Source organism: Drosophila mauritiana, chromosome 2L (assembly GCF_004382145.1).
Source record: "Drosophila mauritiana strain mau12 chromosome 2L, ASM438214v1, whole genome shotgun sequence".
NCBI classification, from domain to species: domain Eukaryota; kingdom Metazoa; phylum Arthropoda; class Insecta; order Diptera; family Drosophilidae; genus Drosophila; species Drosophila mauritiana.
This window is the reverse complement of record NC_046667.1, coordinates 11275535-11299217: the sequence shown is the minus strand read 5'-3', so window position 1 is coordinate 11299217 and position 23683 is coordinate 11275535. Positions and strand designations below refer to the sequence as shown.

Genomic DNA, 23683 nt, shown 5'->3' with positions numbered 1-23683 from the left:
AATAATTAAAAATGAAAAATTAACGCATGAAAAATGCATCCTCAACTCAAATTTACAAGGCGCGGATGGCCGAAAGGGGGTTTAATGCCATCAGAAACTTACCATATCTCCTTTATTTGCCTGGACCACGCTATTTTTCGTCCACTTTTAATTCTTTTTTTTTACTTTTTTAAACTTCTGCCGGCCAAACACTTTGAACTCACACATGGACAAACAAGCACACATGCACATGCAATTCACGGGGAAAAATAATTGGAAGATATTTCGCATACTTTATGGTCGAAGGAAGGAGGAGAAGGAGTTCCGGGTGGTCAGCAAGGATGCGGGACCCAAACACATTTAATGAAAACTGGCTGAGTAATTAAATACATGATGACAAACGCGGGCATGCATCCGCACTTATATTTATAGTTTACTACTCTACGAAAAGGAAATAAAACACTTTGAAGTAGTCGAATAATTCTTAAATAAATATATTTTTATGTAAACAAGCAAGCTTTTAAATATATACCTATTTATTATTACACATGAATGGTTCTATCAGTTTGTATACTTTTTAATAATTAAAATTTCAGAGTAGATTTTTTATCTTTTGTTACTCATAAAGGGTATACTAGATTCGCCCACACTTTTGTAAAATGTTTTGCTTATACTATTTTACTATATTTTCTTGCCAATGATTATCTAAAAGACAAAAGAATTAAGAAGAATATAACTGACTAACGGGTATCTGATAGTCGACGAACTTGACTGCGGCGTTCCCTCTTCTTTTTATTTAAAACCAGAACGAAATATGCGTATTATTTATGGCGAGCATTGGCCAGCGACAAGGAAAGGAGATATCCGGAAGCCAGTTACCGATCCCAGGCCATGTTTCGAGCCGACTTGACCCGCCCAGTCGTCGTTTTCGCGCCCTTTCATGTCACATTATTGGTGGCCCATTGACAGAATATATTAAATTAAAGTCCGTTTGCCACCCTAATGCGTTAAAGAGCCGGGCTTAATGAGGACCCCAGTGGAAGGACTCACTCCCACCCGAATGTCCAACTATTTACGGGTTACTTGTACTCCGGCGGAAAATTATTTGCCGAACTGAGGGACAGAGAAATGTAAAATGCGTTAAGCTCGCCAAGTAGTGTCCGGCACAAAAGCGTAAGAAAAATTCCAAACAAAACTTAATTACTTTGTAGAAGGCAAAAAAGAAATGGGGAAGATGAGGAACAGAACAAATTGGCCAAATTTGCTTGACTTGCTAGCAAGTTTACATTCGTATTTGCCGCTCTTTGTTTATATTAACTGAGCACGGGTGACATTTTTTTCGTGCTTTTCATTTGCCGGGTTTTTTCCCTTTACTTCTCAGTTTCTTTAATGAGGGTTTAAGTATTATTTGCCCAAGGGTTGCCTTTGGCCTTTGTTTATACAGCCAGCTCCACCCACCTCTTTTCCTATAGCCGAATACCTTGTCGCCGTAATTTGAGAAGGAAATGCGCGGCGACCAAAGTAAAAAAGGTTCGCGTGTAATAATTTTTAATTTTAATTTTTAGTTCGCCGCGGCCAGAAAAGTTTGGCTGGCCCCTTTACTTTTTGAGCCACTTAAGCGGACTTCGGGTCAAATGAAATGAAGAAGGTTGACCCCCAAATAAATGTGGCAACACAAAAAGTGCCTGTACTTGGCGGATTCGAGATAACCAAATGAGATGTCGCTGGCCGAGTAAATAACCGGCAAAACTTATGACAAAGGCTAAGTCCGAGTCTGATGTCATTTGCCAGATTACTTCTGGCAGTTGTGGGGCAATTTCAATACAAATTTACTTAATTGTTGGAGAAATGCTTGGCGGAAATGGCAACAGGAAATGTCCTGTTCTTTATACCGCAGTAGAATATGAAGTTCATTCCATTTGCAAGCAAATACGAATTTTTAAGAATTATAGCATCGCTTAAGCGTTTGCTATTGTGCAATTAAAGCGAAGAAAGTTTCTTAAACAAGACACAAGATCAATAAAACGATAATCAAACAGAGTTTGCAAGCCTCTTTGGTTTCCGCTCACTCGCTTCGTTTTCCCGCCTTTTTGTTCAAGTAAATAAACGCTCCTCCCCACAGGATGTTGACCAACAAAGGCTTCAATCAGTCGGCGCATTGAAAGCTACTTTGTTTCTCGCAGGACCTTCCTGTTCCGTTGCCGTTGCTGTAATTTGATTGACTGTTTTCGGTATAAATCACTCTCCGACTGTTGGCCCGGCATGGTCAATCGATTATTTCAACAATCTTGGCGAAAACATTTTCGCTCTCGACTCTGACACTCACTCCATGCAATTATCATTATGATGAGATGCGGAATAATTTGCCAACAAGTGCATGAAAGGACCAAGGATGGTTTGACATTGCCATTCGACGCGGAACCGGCAGAGGAGGAGGAAGTGAGGGCACGAGGAGCAGCGTTTTCGACGAGACATATAAAAGTAAATTCCATTTTTATTAATTGTCCGCCTTCTTGTTTGTCCTCGGATCGGAGTCCGTCGAGTTTTCATCTTTAAGCCAACCCCCTTTCCACCTTTTTCTCCTCAATGGCACTCGACTCACGAGGCTGGTGTGGCCGACGAGGGGGCGTGGCAGGGGCGGGTTCGGTCAATGGAATGCCATTTCGAGTGGCATCCATTGAAACACTATCAAGTGTTGACGGCGGTCCTGCGGATTGCGAGGGTTGCTCTGGGCATCCAGTGCATCTGGTCTAGGGTCTTTCAATAATTATAATTTGTGTGCTTTAATGAGACGTGGAATGGGGTTTTAAAAGGGATCAGCTGCCGCTCGTGTACATAAAAATAATTTTAAATCAGCTGCATATTTACCCAAAGCCTTATTTGATTTTAATTGATTTTTTCGCCAGCGATATTTGCTTTTAATTTGCCCGCCGAAGTCGCAGCTCCTCTGCAGACACGTATTTGCCCATAATTCGACTGTTTGATCTGTCGAAAAAATGTACGCGTACATTTCCACACACACACATACACGCACACTCATTGCTGCGTATTTTAATTTTATTTGCTTTTTAAATGAAGCGTCATTGGCCCAAAGCGAACGCAACTGATTGTGTCTCCGCCGCGGGCGATTGACAATCAGCTGGTTGGGGCTGCCTGCAATCCGTCCACAGCGCCCACCCACCCACTTAACCACCACCCGCTCCAATCAGATACCCTGCACAAAAATTAACCTCAATGCAAGTTATGCGTGCGCCAGTAGCGAATAAATAAGAGCCAGCTAAAAAAAATCCAGAGTGAAAACTTTATTTTTCCCAAGGCGAACACTGAATACTCTTTGCAAGTGTTGATTGGTGATTGCATAAGTTATACATACATACTAAAATGCAATCAATGCATATAAATGTATTAATTTCTACTTTTAGCTATTTAGTAATGTAAAATGTGAGTGCACCTAGTAACGAAAAGATATTCATTAGTAATATCAAAATTAATAATAAATTATTTTATTTGTGATTCATTCTATTAATTTATAAGTATTTTTGGCAATGTAATATTATCAAATATACAATTATACTAATTATACAGGAAATAATGCAACCTTACTACATAGTTAATATGACCACCAAAAGTATGGTTCAAGAAAAATAAGGGAAAATTTTATTTACTTTGTTTCTTTGCGCGCCTGAAGCTACTTAAGTTCTTGGCTTTCCCCTGATTTCCCAGTCTCGTTGTTTTGGTTGTTGTATATCGTAAAATATTTGCGTTATTATGCTAGTAATTTTTCCTCTTTTTTGTTGTCTTACCCTAGACCCTTCGTCTTGGCCAGGTTTTGTTATTGTTGGCTAGTTGGCGGTTGGGTTTGTGACGTTGTCGCAGCAGTTCGGTAGCTCATTTTTATTTCACCAGCCCCGGGCGAGATGACAAAATCAGGACTTGCATGTGAGTACCGGAGCCACGACGTACTACTTGTATTCTCGGCTTCTGCCAGAGCTTTTCCAGTATTTTCCAGCTCGTCATAAAATGCCAAGCATTTTTGCAGAAACACACAAAGAGTAGAGTAGCAGGAACAAGAGATGCTGCTATTAAAACTAAATCAAGCAAGCGTAGCTACTACCATCAGCAGTGGTTTCCGGTTTCCCAGAAATTTTCAACTTGTAGTTCAACTTTGTTTAAGCAAAAAGGTAGAGACAGAAAACACAATTATTTTGGCAAGGCCAGAGCCAATTGCCAAAAGCGGTCCGGAATGCGCCCCTAAGCTCGTCAATCGGGTGAAGAACTATGTCAGGACACGGACCGGCATTTTAATGACCTTCAACTTTGACAACAAGGCATAAATGGCCAACAATTGGGGCGTTAACGGAAATTGGCTTAAAAAGCTATAAAATGTACCCAGTAGCTCGGATGGGAAGGAAGCGCATTTATTGGTAAATAAAGTTCCGCTCAAGGTATAAAAGTTAATAATAAATTGAAACAATGAGGCAAATTTTGTTGATCCACGCTAGAACAGGGCAAAATCTCAAGCTACAAAAGTCGCCTTTTATGGCTGGCAATAAAATTGGTAATTGGTTAGAGGGCATATGAAATAAGCTACTGAAAAGGGAGTGGATTTAATTAAAGTCCAGTATGCAAGCTCTTGATTAGGAGTCCTTTTCATGGCTTTCTTGAGTAGATTGCAGCAAATACTTCTTTGTTTTTTTTTTGTTTGACAAATTAAAAATATCGCATTATGGTATTTAAATGGACATGTTTGATAATTTTTCTTTATTTTTAAAGTATTTCCGTATTCCTTACGGCGGGACATGTCCCGGGAATATAAATTTATACGTATTCCCAAAATATCAGACATAATTAAATATTAATAAGGCTTGCCAATTAAGAGGCCACGGTAAATTTTCAAGTGCGAAATTTTCACATCTATTCATGTCAGCAAATTATCGCATTAAATGAGAAAGGTAAAAATTCAACAGAAATTGGCCAAGAACATTGAATGTTGTGGCAGGGGGCTAAGTGGCAGAGGGCATTTGCCCCTAATAGATGGCAATCTTGGGCGTGTGTATCGTGATTGTTGTGCTCCTCGTCTCGCAGATGAAGACGCAGTGCGCATGTGACATAATTGAGGGCGACACGGCCGCCTCGTATGAACGAACAGGTGAGGCAGGATACACCTGTCCGTCCGTCGGGCACGCATCCTCCGTCCAATAGAAGATTATAATGTACGCGTTGCTTAATTTGAATGGTGCGTGCTGGGCCGCCTTTGAAATGCTGTCAGAGACGCTAAATGAAATTAAAGACTGCTGCCCCCGCGACGTGCTTTCTCCTCCCACTTTCTCCTCCTGGCTCACAGATAACAGGGCACTCATGTTTTAAAAATTAAGCGAAAATAACGAAATTAGCATAAATAAGCGCCGCTAATAGGATTTCCTTTGTAATTATCAAATTGCCAGGCTGGCACACAAGCTACCAAATAAAAAAAAAAAAACTGGAACAAGCAGTAAATAAAAATGTGAAATAAATTAAAGAATCAACCCGGCTTTAAGCATTCCTTTGTGGCATGGCATAAAAAAATAAGTGCGCACATTTACACACATGTTGGCACCTGTTTTTTTGTTTGTTGATTTCTGTTTTGACGCCTGCTCTTGTTCTGTGGGTAATTTATTGGCTTGCTCACCGAAATCGATTTCGCATTATTCGCGTATATCAATGCACTGGCTAATTTGCTTAAAAGCATAATTAACACGGCTCACACAGACACACACACACACAGACCATTTTATGGGTGCACGTGAGTCGTAAAAAATCGACAAACACGCGAGGTGCAAAAGACACGCCAAAAACATGATGCGAAATACAAAACAAAAATAAAAATAAAAATAAAAAAACGGCTGTAAATCAGCGCACCGAGCAGACAATGCCAATAACAAAGGCCTGCAGCACACGTCGTATGCGTAATGAATATTTCGAATGTTTTGTGGCTTTCGCGGCACTTTTTAGCGCTGATAAAAAACTATCACTTGCATTGAGGTTATCCAAGAGTATGAATAAACAAAAGTGGCATATATATTACCATTTTAAATTCATTTAGTTTTTTATCCTAAAAATCACAACTTTCAATTCATTAAAAGATAAATAACTGGACTGGGATAAAAATTAGCAGAAAATATGCATTTATTTAAATATCGTTAAATAAAAGGATGGTTTTCAGAATAAGTCTTTACTATATTGGGATTAAAATCTAAAGGATAAGACCATTAAGGAAAGCCAATTAAAAAATAGCTTAGTAACAATTTGTATTTAAGTACCTTTCACATTAATTGGCATGAATTCAAAAACTTAAAACTTGTCATTTTCGGTGTTCATTTTGCTGCTTTTCTGGGTCATAAACTCATCGGTGGCTTCTAAACAAAACTTCTCAAATTTCAAACACCGGATATTACTTTCAATAGCTTTCTTTTTGACTTTTTGGCTCCCTTTTTCATGGCCAATTAAAAGTGATTAGTTTCGTATTGCGCGCCGTTTATAATATTCATACTGCTCAATGCGAGTTTTGTGTTTTCAAATGGCTGAAAGTAGGGAAACCTTTTGGAATTCCGTGGTAATTAATTAGTCGGCCCTTTCAAATTGCCCAGCGGGCGCAAGCATTTGCTTTTCACGGAACTGGAAAAGCTTTTTGGGCAATGCACGTAAGCGTTTACCTATAACTTTATGACTTTACGAGCGGAAAGCGGGAAAATGGCGGGAAAAGGCGGGGGTAGGCGGGAAATGGCGGGCGGTCCTGGTGTTGGTTGCAAACAAAGTTTTTGTTGGGGCCAAAAACTTTTCTAATTATAATCTACATAACTTAAATTTGCAAATGAGACGCGAGGGCAAAGGCACAAAAGTTTAACGCTGCAAGGGCATGTGAAATTAAATTATGTCGGTGTCTACGCCATGTGTGTTTGTGCAAAACAAAAACCAGCTGTTTGTTTGAAAGAAATGTAAATACGCAGACCTACATTTAAATTCGAGAGTCAGAAGCAAAGGACCCAAATTGAAAACATTCACAGTTCAAATGGAATTCTGTAGGCATTTTATTGATTGCTTCATTTAAATACACATATCCGTTCTGAGAAAAGTGTGCGAAGTACCCAGCATCCTTGGCTACGAAAAGTGCCTACCAACTTGCTGCCTTTATCTTGAAAAATCATCTAATCTTAGCTAGACTTCATATTTTTTGCACCGCTAAGCTGCCTGCCATCTAAATGTGTATTGCTTTTGTGCGCTGTTCTGAGTTACAAAATCTCATATAATTCTTCATTCAAATATTTAATATTATTTAAATAATAAAACATTTATGCAAAATAAATACTTTTAGTATACAAAAATGCAATAAAATTTCGTTTAGTTGACTTGAATTGCTACAAGAAATTAAAAGGTAAGCGATTTTAACTAAATGAACTCAATCTATCTTTAAACCTAAAAAAAGTTATGTTTAGACTCACCCACAACCTATAGTTCTCATTTAATATGAATATTCCTTGTATCTTATGATTACGTTACCATTTGCCAAAGCTTTGTGGATTTTTTGTAGAGAAATTGGTTTTTAAAACACAATTACCGAGCCGCACGAACTGTGTGTGGTGGCAAGCTCTTGGCTTTCTTTTTCTTCAAACACCCTTGGGCATATTTTAGAGGCTCATGTGACAAATTGCGGCAGCACGTGTATCGCATGCTCATTTCGGGAATATGCCAGGTCCTTTTCTTGCTGATACGAGTATCTCTAAGTATCTCTAACACGCTGACAAATCCAATTCATTCTTGCCGCCTTACGTGGCGTATACGTAATGGGCCAGCAACTAAAGGTAATGTGATGGGTGCTACCTGCCATACTCTGCCACTCTGATTCCATGTTTATGCATGTACACTCCTCAAATTGGCTACCACTTCAGTCATTTCCAGCTGCCTCGTTATTTTTTGCATTTCCATTTTAGTTTTTCATTTTCCGATTTCACTCGGCGGTCCATCAAGTGGAAGGCAATCGAAAATGTGCGCTTCGCAACAAAATGCTCAATGTTCAGCAAGAAATGGCCGGACTTCACTTGGCCGGAATGATATTGTTGCATCGCTGCCTTGGCATGGGCATCTGCATCGGCATCGGCAACGGCATCGGCATGGACATCATCCAGCATCCAACAACTGGCAACAATTACGCGCGCCTTAATTGCCCCACATATACACGGGCACATACACATGGACAAACTCGTTAACAGAAGGATGCTGGAAAAGCGGCAACAATAACAACAAACAGGGGCGGATTGGGCTGGGCATCGGACCTGAAATCAAAATCATTGGTGTGAAAATAAACTAATTGAAGAAAAATTTCATTTGCAACACCGGCTGAAACAAGAACAGCGGCAGCAGCAACCGTTACAGCACCACTCGAGGTACCGCATCTTGTTGCATTTGACCCGGGGTCAAGTTGCAGCCAGGCCACGGGACACACACACACACACACTTACATGCGGGGTCACATTCTCACGCCGGAACAGGAGACACCGGAGAAGCAGGACGAGCGCGGAGACGGATGCGGATACGGATACGGGGACAGGAGCAGGGACACCAGGGAGGACGAACCGACGTGTGCTTATTTATCAGATGAACCAATCCCCTGCAGCCGTACACTGGCCACAGCTATTATGTGGCAAGCGAATTTCGCTGGAACATTTCAATTCCCTTTGAGCGGAGCTTGGTCTTCTTTTCATTGGAATATTTACGCAAATTCAGTTAATTCAACTAAAGTCATGTCTGTGTTATATTTCTATATAAAGTACATATTTGGCCAAATTAAACATACTTTTAATTGGTTCACACAGTAAATGTACTTACAGAAGCATTAACTAACATAATAATTAAGCTGAAATAAAATAAAGTTTAGCTAAATCGAATCTTTGTATGATCAATGTTCAAAATATGTTTACTAATTTAATTAACTGTATTTTTAACTTTTCTCCTTCGAAATCCTACTTGTCCACTGTGCGGACTGAAAAGTCCTTAATGCCTGACTCACTTCGGTGGACTGTCCATGTCGGGGCAATATTTTCAGGGAGTTGCCAGCCGCCCGGCTAACTATCGAAATGAATGCATGAAAAAGTACGAAACGGTAATGTGCAGTTGCCATGCAGCAGAGGGGCAAAAGGAGCAGCAGCAGCAGCAGCGGCAGCAGCAGTACAGCAGCAGCAGATGTTGCTGATGGAGCCGCCCTGAGTTGTATGCTACACTTTTTGCACAGCCTGTGCGTGTGAGTGGGCGTGGCACATATCCTTGAATGTTTATTTGCCGCTACCCACTAGCTGCTGGCGGCTTACGCGTTTCCAATGCTGTTGCAAATGCCAATGTTGCCGCTGTTGCCGATGTTGCTGTTGCTGCCACGCAGTTGCCAGCAGCAACAGTTGCGCGTAGATGGATGGACAGGCGACTGGCTGACCGTAGATATTGCCGCTTGTTTGCGCGCGCAAAAAGGCAACAAAAGCGGCAAAGAGAAAAAAAATCATATATATGAAACACAGTCGACTCTTACCGTATGCGCTTTCAAATTTTTCCCCTAATTGGCAGCCAGCCGATTGTTTTTCAAGTGCGAATTCATCGCTTGTATTACGTTGATTATTGAAACGAATCAATGGTCTATATTGGCTTCATTTTTAATGAGTGCATTCAAGGACCTGGGCGCAATCATTGCAATCATTGAAAACCCACTCTACGTAGACTATGGTCCTTTGAACTTGCTAAAGCGCAACATATAAAAATGAAAGGAATAAAAACATAGTTATCTTATATTTTATTTAACCAGACTTTTTATGTTAATTATTTCAAATATTTAGGGTAAATTTACACTTTACTTACACCTTACATTTAGCTTTTAGGCAACACTTAGTATACTTTCATTAAAAGCTGGTTTCTAAGTACTGAAATATCACTTCTTTCACTTTATCTAGCCAGATCGCTTTTAAATTGAATATGCTTCCAGACTTTAGCAGGCAGCTTTGCCATTTTTTGTAGCCTAGTCACAAATCAAATCTTTGATTCCCACGCTCGATAAGCAGGAGGAGCCAGTCCCCGGGCTGAACTAATTTCTCCAACGCTGCGGTCTGAGTTATGGGGCTTAAATTGGGCAGCCCCCAAAAGCCCGGGACCACAAAATTTGCATCTCTCCCTGGGTCCGCCGTCGCCTCCGCCCATCTAGTCTATATCTTTTCGCTTCTGGAAGTGTGGAGGCATCTACATAAATGTGGCTTTTCATTAAAATCTAAAAGCATAAATCTAAAAAGTGAAACCAACAATGCCAGAGCAGACACACAGGCGGACATCTGCGGTGTGGAGCAGCCCAGCTGCCTGCCTCGATTTCACAGGATCTGTGGACTGACTGTTTTATGCCTTTGTTCCTTCCTGTCTGTGTGTGTGTGTGGGTTTGGGTTTGGATGGTTGGGGGTGCGTGGCGAAAACTAATTGAATTTTGAAATTCAAGTCGAAATTAAAAAATTACAAACAGCCGGCCGCATTCGCCAATCGCCAGCCGAAATAAACTGTAAAACGGAAATGTATTCGGCAGGTGGAAATTGAAACTGATTGAATTGTAAAGTGAAGCATAAAATGCTTTTGGCTCCGTTGTTTTTGCTTACAGCTGCTGGCACACCACCCAACCGCCCACAAAGCCAAGGATTTTCCACAGTTGTTTTTATTTTTGTATAATTTATGGTTTTCGATTTTAATTTGCGCACTTAGCCGCTTATTTTATGGGAGTTTTCTTGCTTTTTTTTTTTTTGCATATTTCGACGCGCCTTCTGTGTTTTGTCACAGCAAAACGAGGGAATGATTTAGAGCGAGAGTTGATTTAGGAATTTAACAGGTGTGTCTCGATTTCCTTTTACATTCGCTACCTTTTGCTTAGTTTAATATTTAGCTTAGTTAGTTATTAGCTTACATTTAGGCAAACTCATACAAGTCTAAAGCCGAAACATTTATGAGTTAAAGCCTTGATTCAAAAACAACATATGATTTAGAGCTGTAAAACATAAGATCATACAGTCAAGCATCATTTAGTTTATTATTTATATACTTGCTAAATGTATATCATCTGCCCTCGGTATACGACCCAAGACATATGCATTATGATTAGCGAGCGTAATTGAAGTTTAACTGCGCGTGTAATAAAAGCGATTTTTGGCCATTTGCAACGCATTAAAACCATAAATAATACCAGCCGAAAGTGTGAAAATAAAGACACGCGATATGTTGTATTCCCTCGAAGGTCCTCGCCCATTTCTCCCAGCAAATCCGAAATCATTTTTCAAAACACGAAGAAATACGGCACAATTTTTGATGAGTTGAGGATTTGGGGCACGCGAAATGGGCGCGAGAAAATGTACGAAATGCGATACAGTGGCATAGCATTAAGGACGTGCTGGCATTACCGAACCTAGACCGACTTATATGGGCTTGCACCGATGTGTCGGGAAATGTGGCTGTGCTGTAGACCGCAAACAAACGACGGCGACTTATTCATTGCGCTTGCCATTAAGGTGGCTCTCGTTGCCATTTGGCCATGCCCACTGGCCCGCCCACTCCCATGGCCAACGCCCTTTCCTCACCAGGGTGATATATAACACGCTCATAATTGGTCATAAATCTGACAAACGTAATTTGTCATCACTCAAGCAGCTAGCGAAGCGGGAACAGCGTCACCCCCAATCTTTTCCAGCATAGAAATGTGAAAAACTGCGCCAACTACCACGTACCTGGTGTTTCATGTAAGTCCGTAGAAAATAAAACTTGCCATACATTTTGTAATAGAAAATTCAAAAAACTAAATGGCCGTACAGTGATATATCAAAAATTAATTTAAATCATTAGTCTTTTTCTCTTTATTTATAGATAAAACATGCCGAATTTAAATAGCATTCAAGTCCTAAAGGTATTGGCCCCAAGATTAGATCACTTTTTGAAACCAAAACTTCTTTTAATATTTATTATTGTTCGGGATTGATTGCACCCACATGAAAAACCATATATACTTCAAGTTTTCAGGTATCGACGTCGCCATGGTTTCTCCGGCTTATTCCCACTTCCTTCATGGCTTCAGCTCAGTTGTTGGGCGACTTGGTCATGCGACAAGTATACTGAAGTGGCAGTGGCAGCTGGATATTTTTTATTACACAATCACAACATACACACACACACACATCCCTCGCATTCTAGCACCTTCAAAAATGCCCAGAAGCAGACTATGCTTTTGTTTTAGTTTCCGCTCGACACCCACACACACCCACACACACACAGACAAACAATATTTTCGGGCACTCCACACATAAGCCACAAAGTAGTTACTTTTTATGATCCTCGCCCGCACACATACATACTCATAATCGGGCTTGGGCCCAAACTCTGATTGTTTTCCCCCAAAACGTCTCCGAAGCTCGTAAATATTTTACCAGTTTGGCCCGCTTCCGACTCTGGGAACTAATTTCAGCTCTTATGGATGACATACGACGCACTTTTCGGTGCTCCTTGGGTGCGAGAGCGATTCAACATCTACATTTCGTTATAAATGACTTTCAAAGGGCCTAAACGTTGTAAATGGTCTAAGTGCGTGTTTCTGGCCAAGGCATCGTCATCAGCATTGAGTTTAAACGGACGGCGGCAATCAATAGGCCATGATAATTTATGGCGATTATGCTGGCCAAAAGCGGAGAAAGTTGTCCAAGAATATGACTTAATATTAAACTTTGATTTTGAGGGAATATTTGCCATACTTTTTGGGAAAATTAAGTTCATTTATTTTGATGTCTTCATGAAAGAAATATCCATTTAGAGGTAAATATTTATGGGTGATAAAGTTAAGTATGCTAATTAAATGCGAAAAGTATAGTGGCTCACATTTGGGTACAAAAAGCTGTGCTTAACCCAACTAAGCTGTTTATAAAAGCTAAGTGGTAGTATTTTTGTTTTATAACCAATCAATTGACACCGATTAGTACCATTATCAACTAATCATTGTTTTTTGATTTATGCAGAGTGGCGAAGGAAAGTATCCAATCGTAGTGAGTCATCCACTGGAGTGTTACATAGAAAACAGTCAACACCAAGAGATAGAAGAACAAGGATATACGAAACTCATAGCCACTCAAGGAAACGTGAAGCAGACAAGTGGACAGGACTAAAAATATGAAATGAATGGTTGTTTCCGTGGAAGATGTTACAATTATCTGAAGTGGGAAAATCGTGACAGTTTCCACAAAGACAATGAATTAACAATCTACTCACGCTGCATTTGTTGTTGTAGCATCCCTGGTAGAAAAGTAGTGGAAATGCCAGGAAGATCGCATAAGTGACCAAGCTCATCACAACTCCAAAGGTGGCGTCCCACATCTTCCTCTGCTGCAGGCACCGCACAACAATGGATTCACTTAGCATCTCACCCAATCCAAAGTATATCAGTGCCGTCATATCAGGCATGACATCAAACTGCATACTTATGTACTGATATATAATATTCTCTATCTCTCGACATAGCAAGTTAATGAACACCGAGCTGACGATCAATCCCAGCAGCGCAAAAATCCATATATTATCGGGTCTCCTCAAGGAATGAGTGGAGATGAAGGTCAGGATGCTGAGAGTCCAACAGGTCAGGCACACAATTAACCAGCTAACAGCTTTGAAGCCATGAGGCAGGCATATGATTGGCAGGATAAGCAAACCCAGGCAGCTTGTGTACTTGTTCCAGCCAATCAGAGCGCGATCATTGGATATAACCGGGATAAAGTTGGCCAATACACAGTAGGATGGTATCTGTAGATAGATATGATTACCTTTTCATGGTCATGTACCATTGAATACATATATATATTCACCATTGCAATCCTATATATCACGTTTGAATCAGCCATGTTCCTATATCCATTTACCGCCTTCAGCCATATTTCGCGCCTGGAAAACGCCCTTTGCTTCTGGTATTTGCCCAGAATCTCATCACCGCTATCCATTTCCGAATAGTTTTCCTGAGTTTGCTTACTTTTCACTTTGCTTCGTTGAAAGTTAGCAAACGACACAACAAAGATCACCAGTAAAACCATCAAAAAAGTGTACAAAAACACAGTTACCCGAAACTTTATCGAGTACAAGTCCGCAACTATAAGGTGCACATTGTATGATTTCTTGATTACGACATATAAGTAGACCATTCCAGCCAAAATAAAGGACATGCAGGACCAAAAAGTAACTCCGTCAACTCGATATCCCTGCATACAAATAACCATAACTCCTATCAAAATATAGCGCAGTATGTCTCCCATCATTTTTGCAAACTGCAAAGGACTCAGGCATATGGACTCGGGATTACGAGGATTACATATTTCCCAAAAACTGTTGTAATAGGACACGAAAAATGTGGGCCCAAACAATAGAAAACTAGATCCAAACATGGTCATGGGTGCAAACTCAATAAGCGTCGCTAAATTTGGCACAAAACTGAAAGTGGCTTAAACTAAATTAGGAAGGGAACACGATTATCTATTTTACCCACAAATATTTAGTCAGCATGAAGAGCAGGCTTAAGTGCACCAGCAATAAGAAAGCACTAATCAGTCCATAAATTGATATAGTTGGTAGCTTAAATACGCAGAAGAATATATCTAAGTAGTTGATGAGGTAAACCAACGAGCCACAACTCAGTGTACTCCTGGCAAGACCACATGTCTGATTGGCATTTCTGAACGATTCCTTTGGCAGGGAACGGCGATTCTGAAGTGAAATCCCATTGAATAATGATCAAGTTTCCACCCATTAGATACTTGCCACAGTTGAGAGTTCGATAAACGCCATAACTACTATAACTACCTAATAGTTCAAGTAGTAGTTTTTGAACACAATGCATTAGCTTGCTTTGTTAGTGCAACATGTTAAATACTTTTTAATTTCTTCTAATAATATTAATTTGTATTATAAATTGTGCTAAACATTTTCAGCATAATGATGGATTCCAATGGCCTCTGGTCTTCAAGGTGCAGATGCAAATGCATTGCCTTCGAAATGGGTCAACATAAGGTTCATGAACGATCGTCGTCATCGTCGTCAACGTGACGAGCCCCAAGTACGCCGTATATCTCTGTATCTTTGTATCTTTTGTGATCGCCCAGTCCGCAACAAGATTTGACTAAAAATTCCAATTCCTGCCGTAATGGAACTTGATGCGACACATTTGGCAAATTGCCGTTGCCTCAGCAGCATGCATCAACATCGGCCGAGAACATGATATTTTGCTTTTTGGGCTCCAAAGGAAAATCCGAGAACTTTGCGAGCTCGTCTCAATTAGCGGCAATTGAATTATTACACGACGACACTCATTCAATTTTCAGTGATAGGGGCTCATCCCCACGGGCAAGTGTTGTCACAATTCTGATAGACGAATGCGACGTGAGCATGGATTCGACTGGATATAGGAAATATAAGAACACCCTTCCATACTACATTGACTTACGAATGATGATCGGCGTACTAATGTATCAGAACACGGCTAAACATCTAAAACCAAACGAAAAATGTGTTAAATTGTTACATATAATTTGAGTTGACATGCTTACTAGTGAAATAAATATACCCCAGTTGCAGAGTGTAGCGCATCGTTCACGCATTTGCCACTTTCCTCGGCTAAACGGTTCGCAGTTAAGCCGCCTGCCTCCAGTTCGTCCGCAAAACTCGATCAGTTGAGATCATTGCAAAACTATCGCAGCCAAGATGAAATCCTGGTACCTGGCACTCAGCCTGCTGCTCCTCGCCGCATCCACATTTCAGCCCACCGACGCCCGCGGCGGAAGGGGGCGTGGCGGCGGCTCATTTGGCGGACTGTTCGGCGGTTGGCGCAAGTACAAGAAGCCGTCGTCGTCGGGCGGTGGGCGGCGGGTGGTGAGCGGTTCACCAGTTCACACGGCCATGACGGTGCCGAAACCACCACCGCCGCCGCCGGCACCACCAAAGATGCCCATGATGCCGCCCAAGCAGCAGATCCCCAGCTATCCGCGCCAGCAGATGCCACCTGGCTATGGCTTCGGATCGTATCCGGGCCAAGGCAGCGGAACGTACTATGCCAATGCCCAGGCCCTGCCAGCGGGAGCGGTGTACTATGCCCAACCACCCGTCGGAATGAATCGAGGAATCGGTGAGTACCTTGATATCAAAAGCTTCGATTTAATTAGCATTGGAAAATTAGAAAAGGCATAAGACTAATCATAAGACATTTGGACGACGTTTTCCTTAACTTTCATACTTGTATAAAACTAGATAAGTTGGATTAAAATCTATTAAAGTTTGTAAATTCGTAGCTTTAACAATGCAGCTTTATTAATGCAAACAAATTGTTACTTTTCTAATGCAATTAATTGCTCTCACATTGTCTAGTTTCTAATCTACTCTTCCACTTAAAAATTGTAATTTTTCTCTCATTTTTTTACGCCGTACAGGTACGGGAGATTTCCTCACCGGAATGCTGGCGGGCCACATGATGAACAACGTTCTGTTTGGCCACCGACACCATACGTACCATAGAAATCCGGAGGAGGTCCAGTCGTCGCCCCAGGAAAATGGTCGACAGATCATCATCGTCAACAATGGTCAGCAGGAGGGAGTTTTGCACAATGAGACCACTATTTCGGGAGAATCCTCCGCAGTGGTCCCCCCGGAAAATCCGCTCACGGAGGAGGAGGATGTGGAGGGGCAGGGCGAAGGTGACGGAGGAAGTGAAGCTGTTTCCAGTGAGGAATCCACGGAATCGGAGGCAACTCCTCAGCCCTATCCAGATGGTGGCATCATTTGTTTTCCCATCATGCTAAACGAAACAGATCCCGAAAACTCGGAGGTGATGCGAGAAGTGGAACGGGTCGTTTGCTTTCCAGCTCCCCCCCACAATCCGGATAATTTCCAACCCACCATAACCACTGAGCCACCCATCGTTGCCGGCGATATTGTTGGCGGTGCAGATGATGGTACAGAACTTGGTGGTGGTGATGAGGTCAGCCATGCAGGTACTCCCGTGGATGTGGCCAACTTTGTAGCTGCAAGAGATGATGAAGTCGAAACGGATTCTATTTAACTACTAAAAACTAAGTGAAATAAAGCTAACTAAAGATTTAAGCTTGTTCGGTATGTGGATTTGGCATATAAGTGGTTGTAGGCTGTTAGCAAACGGAAAAAATCATCAGGGAACTGTTTCTGGCAAGATATTTATTAAAGAACTATAAAGTTTAATTTTTATCTCACACTAAGGTTTTGTACAATTCAAACAGTTTTTAAAGGACTTGCCTGTCGTGAGCACACAAGCAGTTTGACGCAAGTCAGTAGACACCAAAATAGAACACGCACGTCAGAGACTCCTTTGTGCTACATCGGAATGCTTACATTTGTCAAAGGGCTTGTCCCGCTATAAAAAAAAAGGTAAAAGCACACTGGGAATAAAAATTAAACTTTAATAGGATTTTTAGGGATCTGGTAACTGCAATAGTTGTTCACATTAAATGAGGTTGTAGCAGCACGAGCATATATATATATTTATAATCCGATCAAAGAGGAAATAATATTGAAATTTGTACATTTCCTTTGATAGTTTATGTACATTATACATAAAACATAAATGATTTTTTTATCAAGCAAATCCAACAAATAATTCTGTTGCCCCTTAAAAACAAAATACCCCATTCAACTACAATCAATGGGTATTATCCAAACAAAAACCAAAGCGACACGAGCTCAAAACACACCCACAAACAAAAACATTTTGTAACGGTGAGCGTGCGATGATCCAACAAGAGCAATGAAGCTCACTTGGCGCTCATTAGACCCAACAACACCTACAACAAAAGTCTCCACTGAGCTACAGTGGTAAAAGGGTAGTGAATATGGCGAGAGGTTTTGTCATTTACATGCATTACAAGCTGACTTTCAGTGATCATTTTAGGAAACAAATAGTTAGGAACAATTTAGTTATAGCGCATAAAACACCAATCTTGCAGCACATATTTTTTGCGAGTTGTAAAGAATTTTAAATTGCGGATGGTGTCAGAAGTAATCACTACAAGTACCAGTGGAAATTATTGATGTGATATCAAAAATTTGGAAAACTTGGAACATAAGAAATGCTGAATTTAAGAAAATTGAATACCAATGAAACACTAACAACGTCAAATATCTCAAAATTCTATAGATATATAAATGGTGCAGAGCAGTGGGTGACTGCACAGAGAGAAACGGTCATGAGACTATATAAAAACCTATAGCATTTTATATTCTTAAAGTTAAGTAACGCTTTGTAAAGACCTCTTATAGGGTTTTAGCTTAATTAAAATTAATGTTTAAAGCAAAATTTAACAGTTTTTACTAATATTAATAATATTATACTGGCATTGCCTTTTTAGTTCCACATGGTGTTTAGGCTTGTTAAGGCTTTGAATGATTTTTTCAAACTGCCCACCAAGTTTCGCACAGTGTACTGACCACCGAACGAGTCGCTCTCGCGGTCGCCGCAAATCGCTCCCGAGAAAAACGCAAAACACGAGCGCTTGGTTCGCTGCTCAGTTGTTCGAGAAACTTTGCACGACACAAAGCGAATATCGCACGCGGCGAAACAGCAAACGGAATAAACAGATAGCCAGAGTAAATATTAAAATAAATTTAAGTTAATCTCACATTTTAAGCTGAGCGTGTCGTCACAAAATGTGATTCTCAGAAATGTGCTAGAGCTCCATTTGTTAGAAGTGCAATTCCCTTGGTTTAAACACTAATTGCGGTGGTTGCTTTTGTTTATATGTTTTTTTGCAAACATTGCCCGACTTGAAGGTCACTCAAAAGCAAAAGGAAAACAGTTTGTTTGTGAAATTGCGTTCAAATATAAAAGAAGCCATACATATCAAATAGCTTTTTTCAATCAAAATCAATAGACGCGTTTTTGACTCCCCCCCTTCTTATTAATTTTAATTATTTCGCATAGTAACATGCAGAAGTATGTAATTAATTTGCATTCATATGTATGTGTGTCTTCAATTAATACTAGTTTCTAGATTCTAGTTAGTTAGATCCTAAGAAAATGCACTCAACAGGTTGATTTGTAATTGTAAAGGCAGGCACCGTGGGTTATAATACCTCGAAATGGAAAAAATAACGAATGATGTAGAACAAATGTATGTTTCGTACATATATGTATATAACAATTTTATATCCAGCCTTCAAGCATAATGAAAAATATATAAAATTATAAAATAATAATTACGTGACAAGGGTTCGATCATTAGATCATGCCTGTAGAAACAGCTGCCCCATCTCATTAGTTAGCCAAATAAAATTTTATATAAACCCATTTAGTTTTGAGACCAGCTGACCAAATGGCAAATAAAACCGATTCGTGCCAAAATGCTTTCCACCCACTCAAAAACACACGTAACTAACCGGCTTTCGATCATGTTGAGTCTTTGAATTTTTTCCATATATGATATAAGTCTTCTCCAAAAATAAACTCTTTCGAAGGCCCAGTAAATAAGTGATTCACTTATTATTGAACAACTCATTTGCATTAAAACGTTGTACTTGAAATACGCAATGATCTCAAAAAGCTTTGACATCTGACACGAAATCTGCGATTAGCAAGCGATTTCTAGACCGAGTCTAGTAATGAGTAATTTGATTAATATACATACGTATGTACAGCGCATATTATTTAAAGTCCCATCAATGATGGCAATCTGTTTTTCCAAAATTATTGAAAATTTGGGTTGAAACAACTCTGTCATCGAACCCACGCTAATCTCTTAGGGTTTGGCCTTTTGACACTAGCGATTAGCTTAGTATTTCAAGAACGAATAAGCGAGAATTGTTATTAAGATGCAATTCTTAGAAATCGAGAGATAGTGGGCAGACAAACATGAGATAAGCGATTTCGTGTTGAGCCGCTACAATTTCCCCACTGACGTCATAGCTGCGCATGCGTTGCAGTTCAGTGGTTCGATGAGTCATCAAACCAGTCTATCATGTTTTTAGCATCACTCGCACGTTACAGCAGGTGCATGTGTCAGTTCCAAACAAAAGTTTACTTACATACAATTGCATGTAAATAAAGCACGGAAATCTATTGTTTATAAATACGGAATTCAAGCGAAAAAGTCTATGGAATTGAGGTGTTTAGTACAGTAGTAAATATGTCGCATTTATATGTCTCTTAGTCATTGATTATAGAAGTCCTTAATCGCCATTTGCGCCTTACTTTCCCTCGTGTCACCTTGTGGCGTAATAAGGAAAGCTTCCGTTGGCCTCTCAAGTCGAAGACCTGACCTTTAAATTCCCGTGTTTATAGTTCTGGAACCCAGCGTGGGTGTGTTTGAGAACCCAAGGCGAAACTCAATGGGGTGTAGCCACGCGACAAGCCGGCCAAATCAGCAAGTTAATTATCATTAAGAGGACCGCCCAAGACACGCATAACGCGCTTCTAATTTGGTCAAATAAAGTCGGCGCAGACTGTTGCCCACCTCCTGGAAACTTGGCAATCAGGGCGTGACACTCGCTGATTGTTTAATATTTTAAGTGGAACACCAAAGTTCCAGAACTGCGGAAAACTTTAATCACGTGTATTTAAATGGCAGCTACCTAGAAAGCTTACGGGAAACCAAGTGTCATTAGACCAACCATAATTTGTGTTTATTATTAACGTAAATTGAATCAATTGTTTTTTACACAAACATAAAGATAAAACCATACTGGCTAATGATGAGTGACATTGGGGTGCAGGAGGAAGCAAACAAATAAGCTCGTCTGCAGTAGTCGAGCGTTAAATACCCTATACAGGTATTGCATATTAAAGCATATTAGCAAAAGTATATAAAATGTAACATGATCATCATAAAAAAATAATATTATTTCGGTTGAACTTGAGTTATGTTTTAAGTGAATATTATATTGTTTTGGTTGCGAAGGGAAAGAACTTATTAAATGATACATTATATGTTCATACATATGTGGCAGGCATGTTGTTTTACTCAAAAACCCAAACACTAGAAATACTGTAACTAATTGAGTGTTGGATCCATTCCAGAATGACCCCTTACCCGACGCGGCTCAGTGGCAGGCTGCTGGTGGCGGTGCTGCTAATATTGGCACTGACCACCGAGGATGCGCATGCCAAATGGAAGTCCAGTGGCAGCAGAAGTCGCAGCAGTACTAGCAGCAGTTCTAGCAGAAGGACCAGCTCACACAGCTACTCTGCGCCATCGCATTCAGTCCCATCGCACCACGCAGCTCCTGCTCCACACCATGATAATGTCAGGCTGAGCTACGGAGGTGGATCCCACTCGCAGCCGGTGAGCAAGGTGAGCAGCTCCCAGACGCACAGTGCGGCTCCTTCGGCACCCGCTTCACCAATTGGCTGGAATGTCCCAGCGAAGCCCCAAGGACCTCCGCCGGCGTACTCACCCTCGAATCCAGTGGGCGGAGCTCACACCAACATACATGAGCGGCCGCCAGCCTACAACCCGGCATACAAGCCAGCTCCACCAAGTTATTCGGCTGCCACCCAAACGCACAGCAACACGAATCTCCAGAGCCCATATCGTCCAGTAGGAGCAGCCAGTCCCGGTGCCAGTTCCAGTTCAAGTGGTTCCCACTACTATGGCGGAGCACACAACACAGCCTACAGAGGCCGTAATAACTCCACTGGTGGATTTGGATCCTCCGGTGGATATCAGCCGATAACGGCCACCAATGCCCATAATGTGCAATCCAGCTATCCTCGCCAACAGTTGCCAGCAGGTGCCACCTACCATCCGGCAGGTCAACTTCCAGCCGGAGCCACCTACCACCCAGCCGGGCAAATTCCAGCCGGAGCCTCATACCATCCGGCAGGTCATTTGCCGGCTGGAGCTTCATACCACCCAGCGGGTCAAGTGCCCCACGGAGCGACCTACTACCCCACGGGTCAGGTTCCAGCCGGTGCCAGCTACCATCCGTCGGGTGGATATCCATCAGGAGCATCTTACCATCCAGTCGGGCAAGTGCCCCATGGAGCCACCTACTATCCTCAAGGGCCAGTCGGCGGAGGTCTGCCCGCAGGAGCCACCTTCCTGCCCGCTGGAGGAGCTTTGCCGGCTGGAGCTGTTTACTATCCACAGGCGCCGCAGAAGTCCTCATCAGGCTTGGGATTGGGTGAGTCCAAAATGGAGTTATCCGCATATTGCAGAGTAGTAACTAGTTTGTATTTCTTTGTTTAACAGGCACTGGTCTTATTGCTGGAGCATTGGGTGGTGCCATCCTAGGTCACGCACTGACACCCACCCACACCCGTGTGGTGGAGAGTTCCAATTCCTATTCCGGCGGCGGTGGCGGTGGAGGCAGCAATGGTGGTGACGACAAAATCATCATTATCAATAACGGACCACCTGGATCGGTGACCACCACAGATGTGGGATCGGGTACTACGGTGATAAATGCTGGAGGAAACCAAGCAGCCGCTTCTCCAGCAGTCCCAGTGCCACCTGTTTATGCCGCTCCACCTGCTACTGGCTCTCAAGCTCTACCCGTTCCGCCAGCACCAGTTGCAGGGTCAGTTCCACTGGCGCCGCTAGGTCCATCGCCACCCGCTCCCGCTGATCCAGCGGCACCTGTATCTGCTTCTGGAGCTCCTGTTGCACCCGAATCTCCTGTGGCTCCTGGACCCGCAGTTGCACCCAATCCGGCGGATACGAATGCGCCAGTCCCTCCTGCACCTGGAGCCCCTGCTGATCCCAATGCACCACCTGGTGGTGGCATCATCTGCGTGCCCGTTAAAGTGCCCGGTCCGGATCCCAAAGATCCTACTAAGACTATTGAGTTGGATCAGATCGCGTGCTATCCAGCACCGCCACCGGAGACTGCTACTCCAGCCAATGGAACGGCACCAGCAGTGGACAGTGCAGTACCGCCTCCCGCTTCCGCTCCCGGATCCGTTCAACTGGCTCCCATTCAGCCGACCACTCCTGTGGCCATTCCCGAGGGATCTGTGCCCTTGGCACCCATAATTCCCGGTGGTCAGCCGGATATTATGAAGATGCCGGGTCTGACACAGGCTCGACTTTCGGCGGAATCTATCGTCAAGGATGCGCACAGTATGGCAGAGCGAACGTTTGGACACTTCAGCCTTATCTCCACGGTGGTAACCCTAATAGTGGCCTACTGTCTCCACTAACGGCCCATTGCCTCCACACAACCCTTAAGTGACTCAAGGACACAGTCTCATTGGCAACCGTAATTTATTGCCATTTTATGTGACTCACGATTCTTATGGATATGCATATATGTCTAGCGCCGGTCAAACGGTTTTCCTTATATATATTTTGTAAAAAATAAAAAACAATCGAATTTTTGATATATACTCGTAGTTCTGTTAGACCTGAAAGTAAGCCACCAATAAATGTACCAAACAATTACAATATGCTTATGTGTGTGTTAATACTTAAAATGGGGGAACAGAAAGGGGAAAGTGGCTTACATATACTGTATAAGCGCTTTTCAACACTTTAAAAAATTTCACAGTTTTAACATCCCTTCAAAATGATTAAAATTGTTATCAACATTGTTTTGTCTCGTAGTCGAACTCTAATCTCTAAAGCGACCCACAAAAAACATAAATACCGACCGAAATATTTTCGGCAGCTTAGTTCTTTGGTTT

General features: G+C 41.8%; 4 protein-coding genes across 4 annotated transcripts; 2 read left to right on the top strand and 2 right to left on the bottom strand.

Annotated features, from left to right (window-relative positions):
- Nucleotides 1-10023: 10023 nt before the first annotated feature.
- Nucleotides 10024-10544, bottom strand: LOC117150914. Its single transcript, XM_033318066.1, has 2 exons — nt 10291-10544; nt 10024-10230 (listed from the first exon to the last, which is right to left on the bottom strand). Exon 2 carries the CDS (start codon nt 10189-10191, stop codon nt 10024-10026), a length of 168 nt encoding a protein of 55 aa, XP_033173957.1. The 5' UTR covers nt 10192-10230; nt 10291-10544.
- Nucleotides 10545-12739: 2195 nt separating this feature from the next.
- LOC117137284 lies at nt 12740-14832 on the bottom strand. Its single transcript, XM_033298660.1, has 5 exons — nt 14809-14832; nt 14534-14751; nt 13863-14478; nt 13273-13800; nt 12740-13214 (listed from the first exon to the last, which is right to left on the bottom strand). The coding sequence occupies exons 1-5, from the start codon at nt 14830-14832 to the stop codon at nt 12996-12998; spliced, it is 1605 nt and encodes a 534-aa protein (XP_033154551.1). The 3' UTR covers nt 12740-12995.
- An 874-nt stretch (nt 14833-15706) lies between these two features.
- Nucleotides 15707-17114, top strand: LOC117142263. The gene is made up of 2 exons (XM_033306130.1): nt 15707-16165; nt 16467-17114. The coding sequence occupies exons 1-2, from the start codon at nt 15745-15747 to the stop codon at nt 17093-17095; spliced, it is 1050 nt and encodes a 349-aa protein (XP_033162021.1). The 5' UTR covers nt 15707-15744; the 3' UTR covers nt 17096-17114.
- A 1463-nt stretch (nt 17115-18577) lies between these two features.
- Nucleotides 18578-23446, top strand: LOC117147696 (mucin-1). The gene is made up of 3 exons (XM_033314687.1): nt 18578-18651; nt 21077-22182; nt 22251-23446. Exons 2-3 carry the CDS (start codon nt 21078-21080, stop codon nt 23198-23200), a joined length of 2055 nt encoding a protein of 684 aa, XP_033170578.1. The 5' UTR covers nt 18578-18651; nt 21077; the 3' UTR covers nt 23201-23446.
- Nucleotides 23447-23683: the final 237 nt, after the last annotated feature.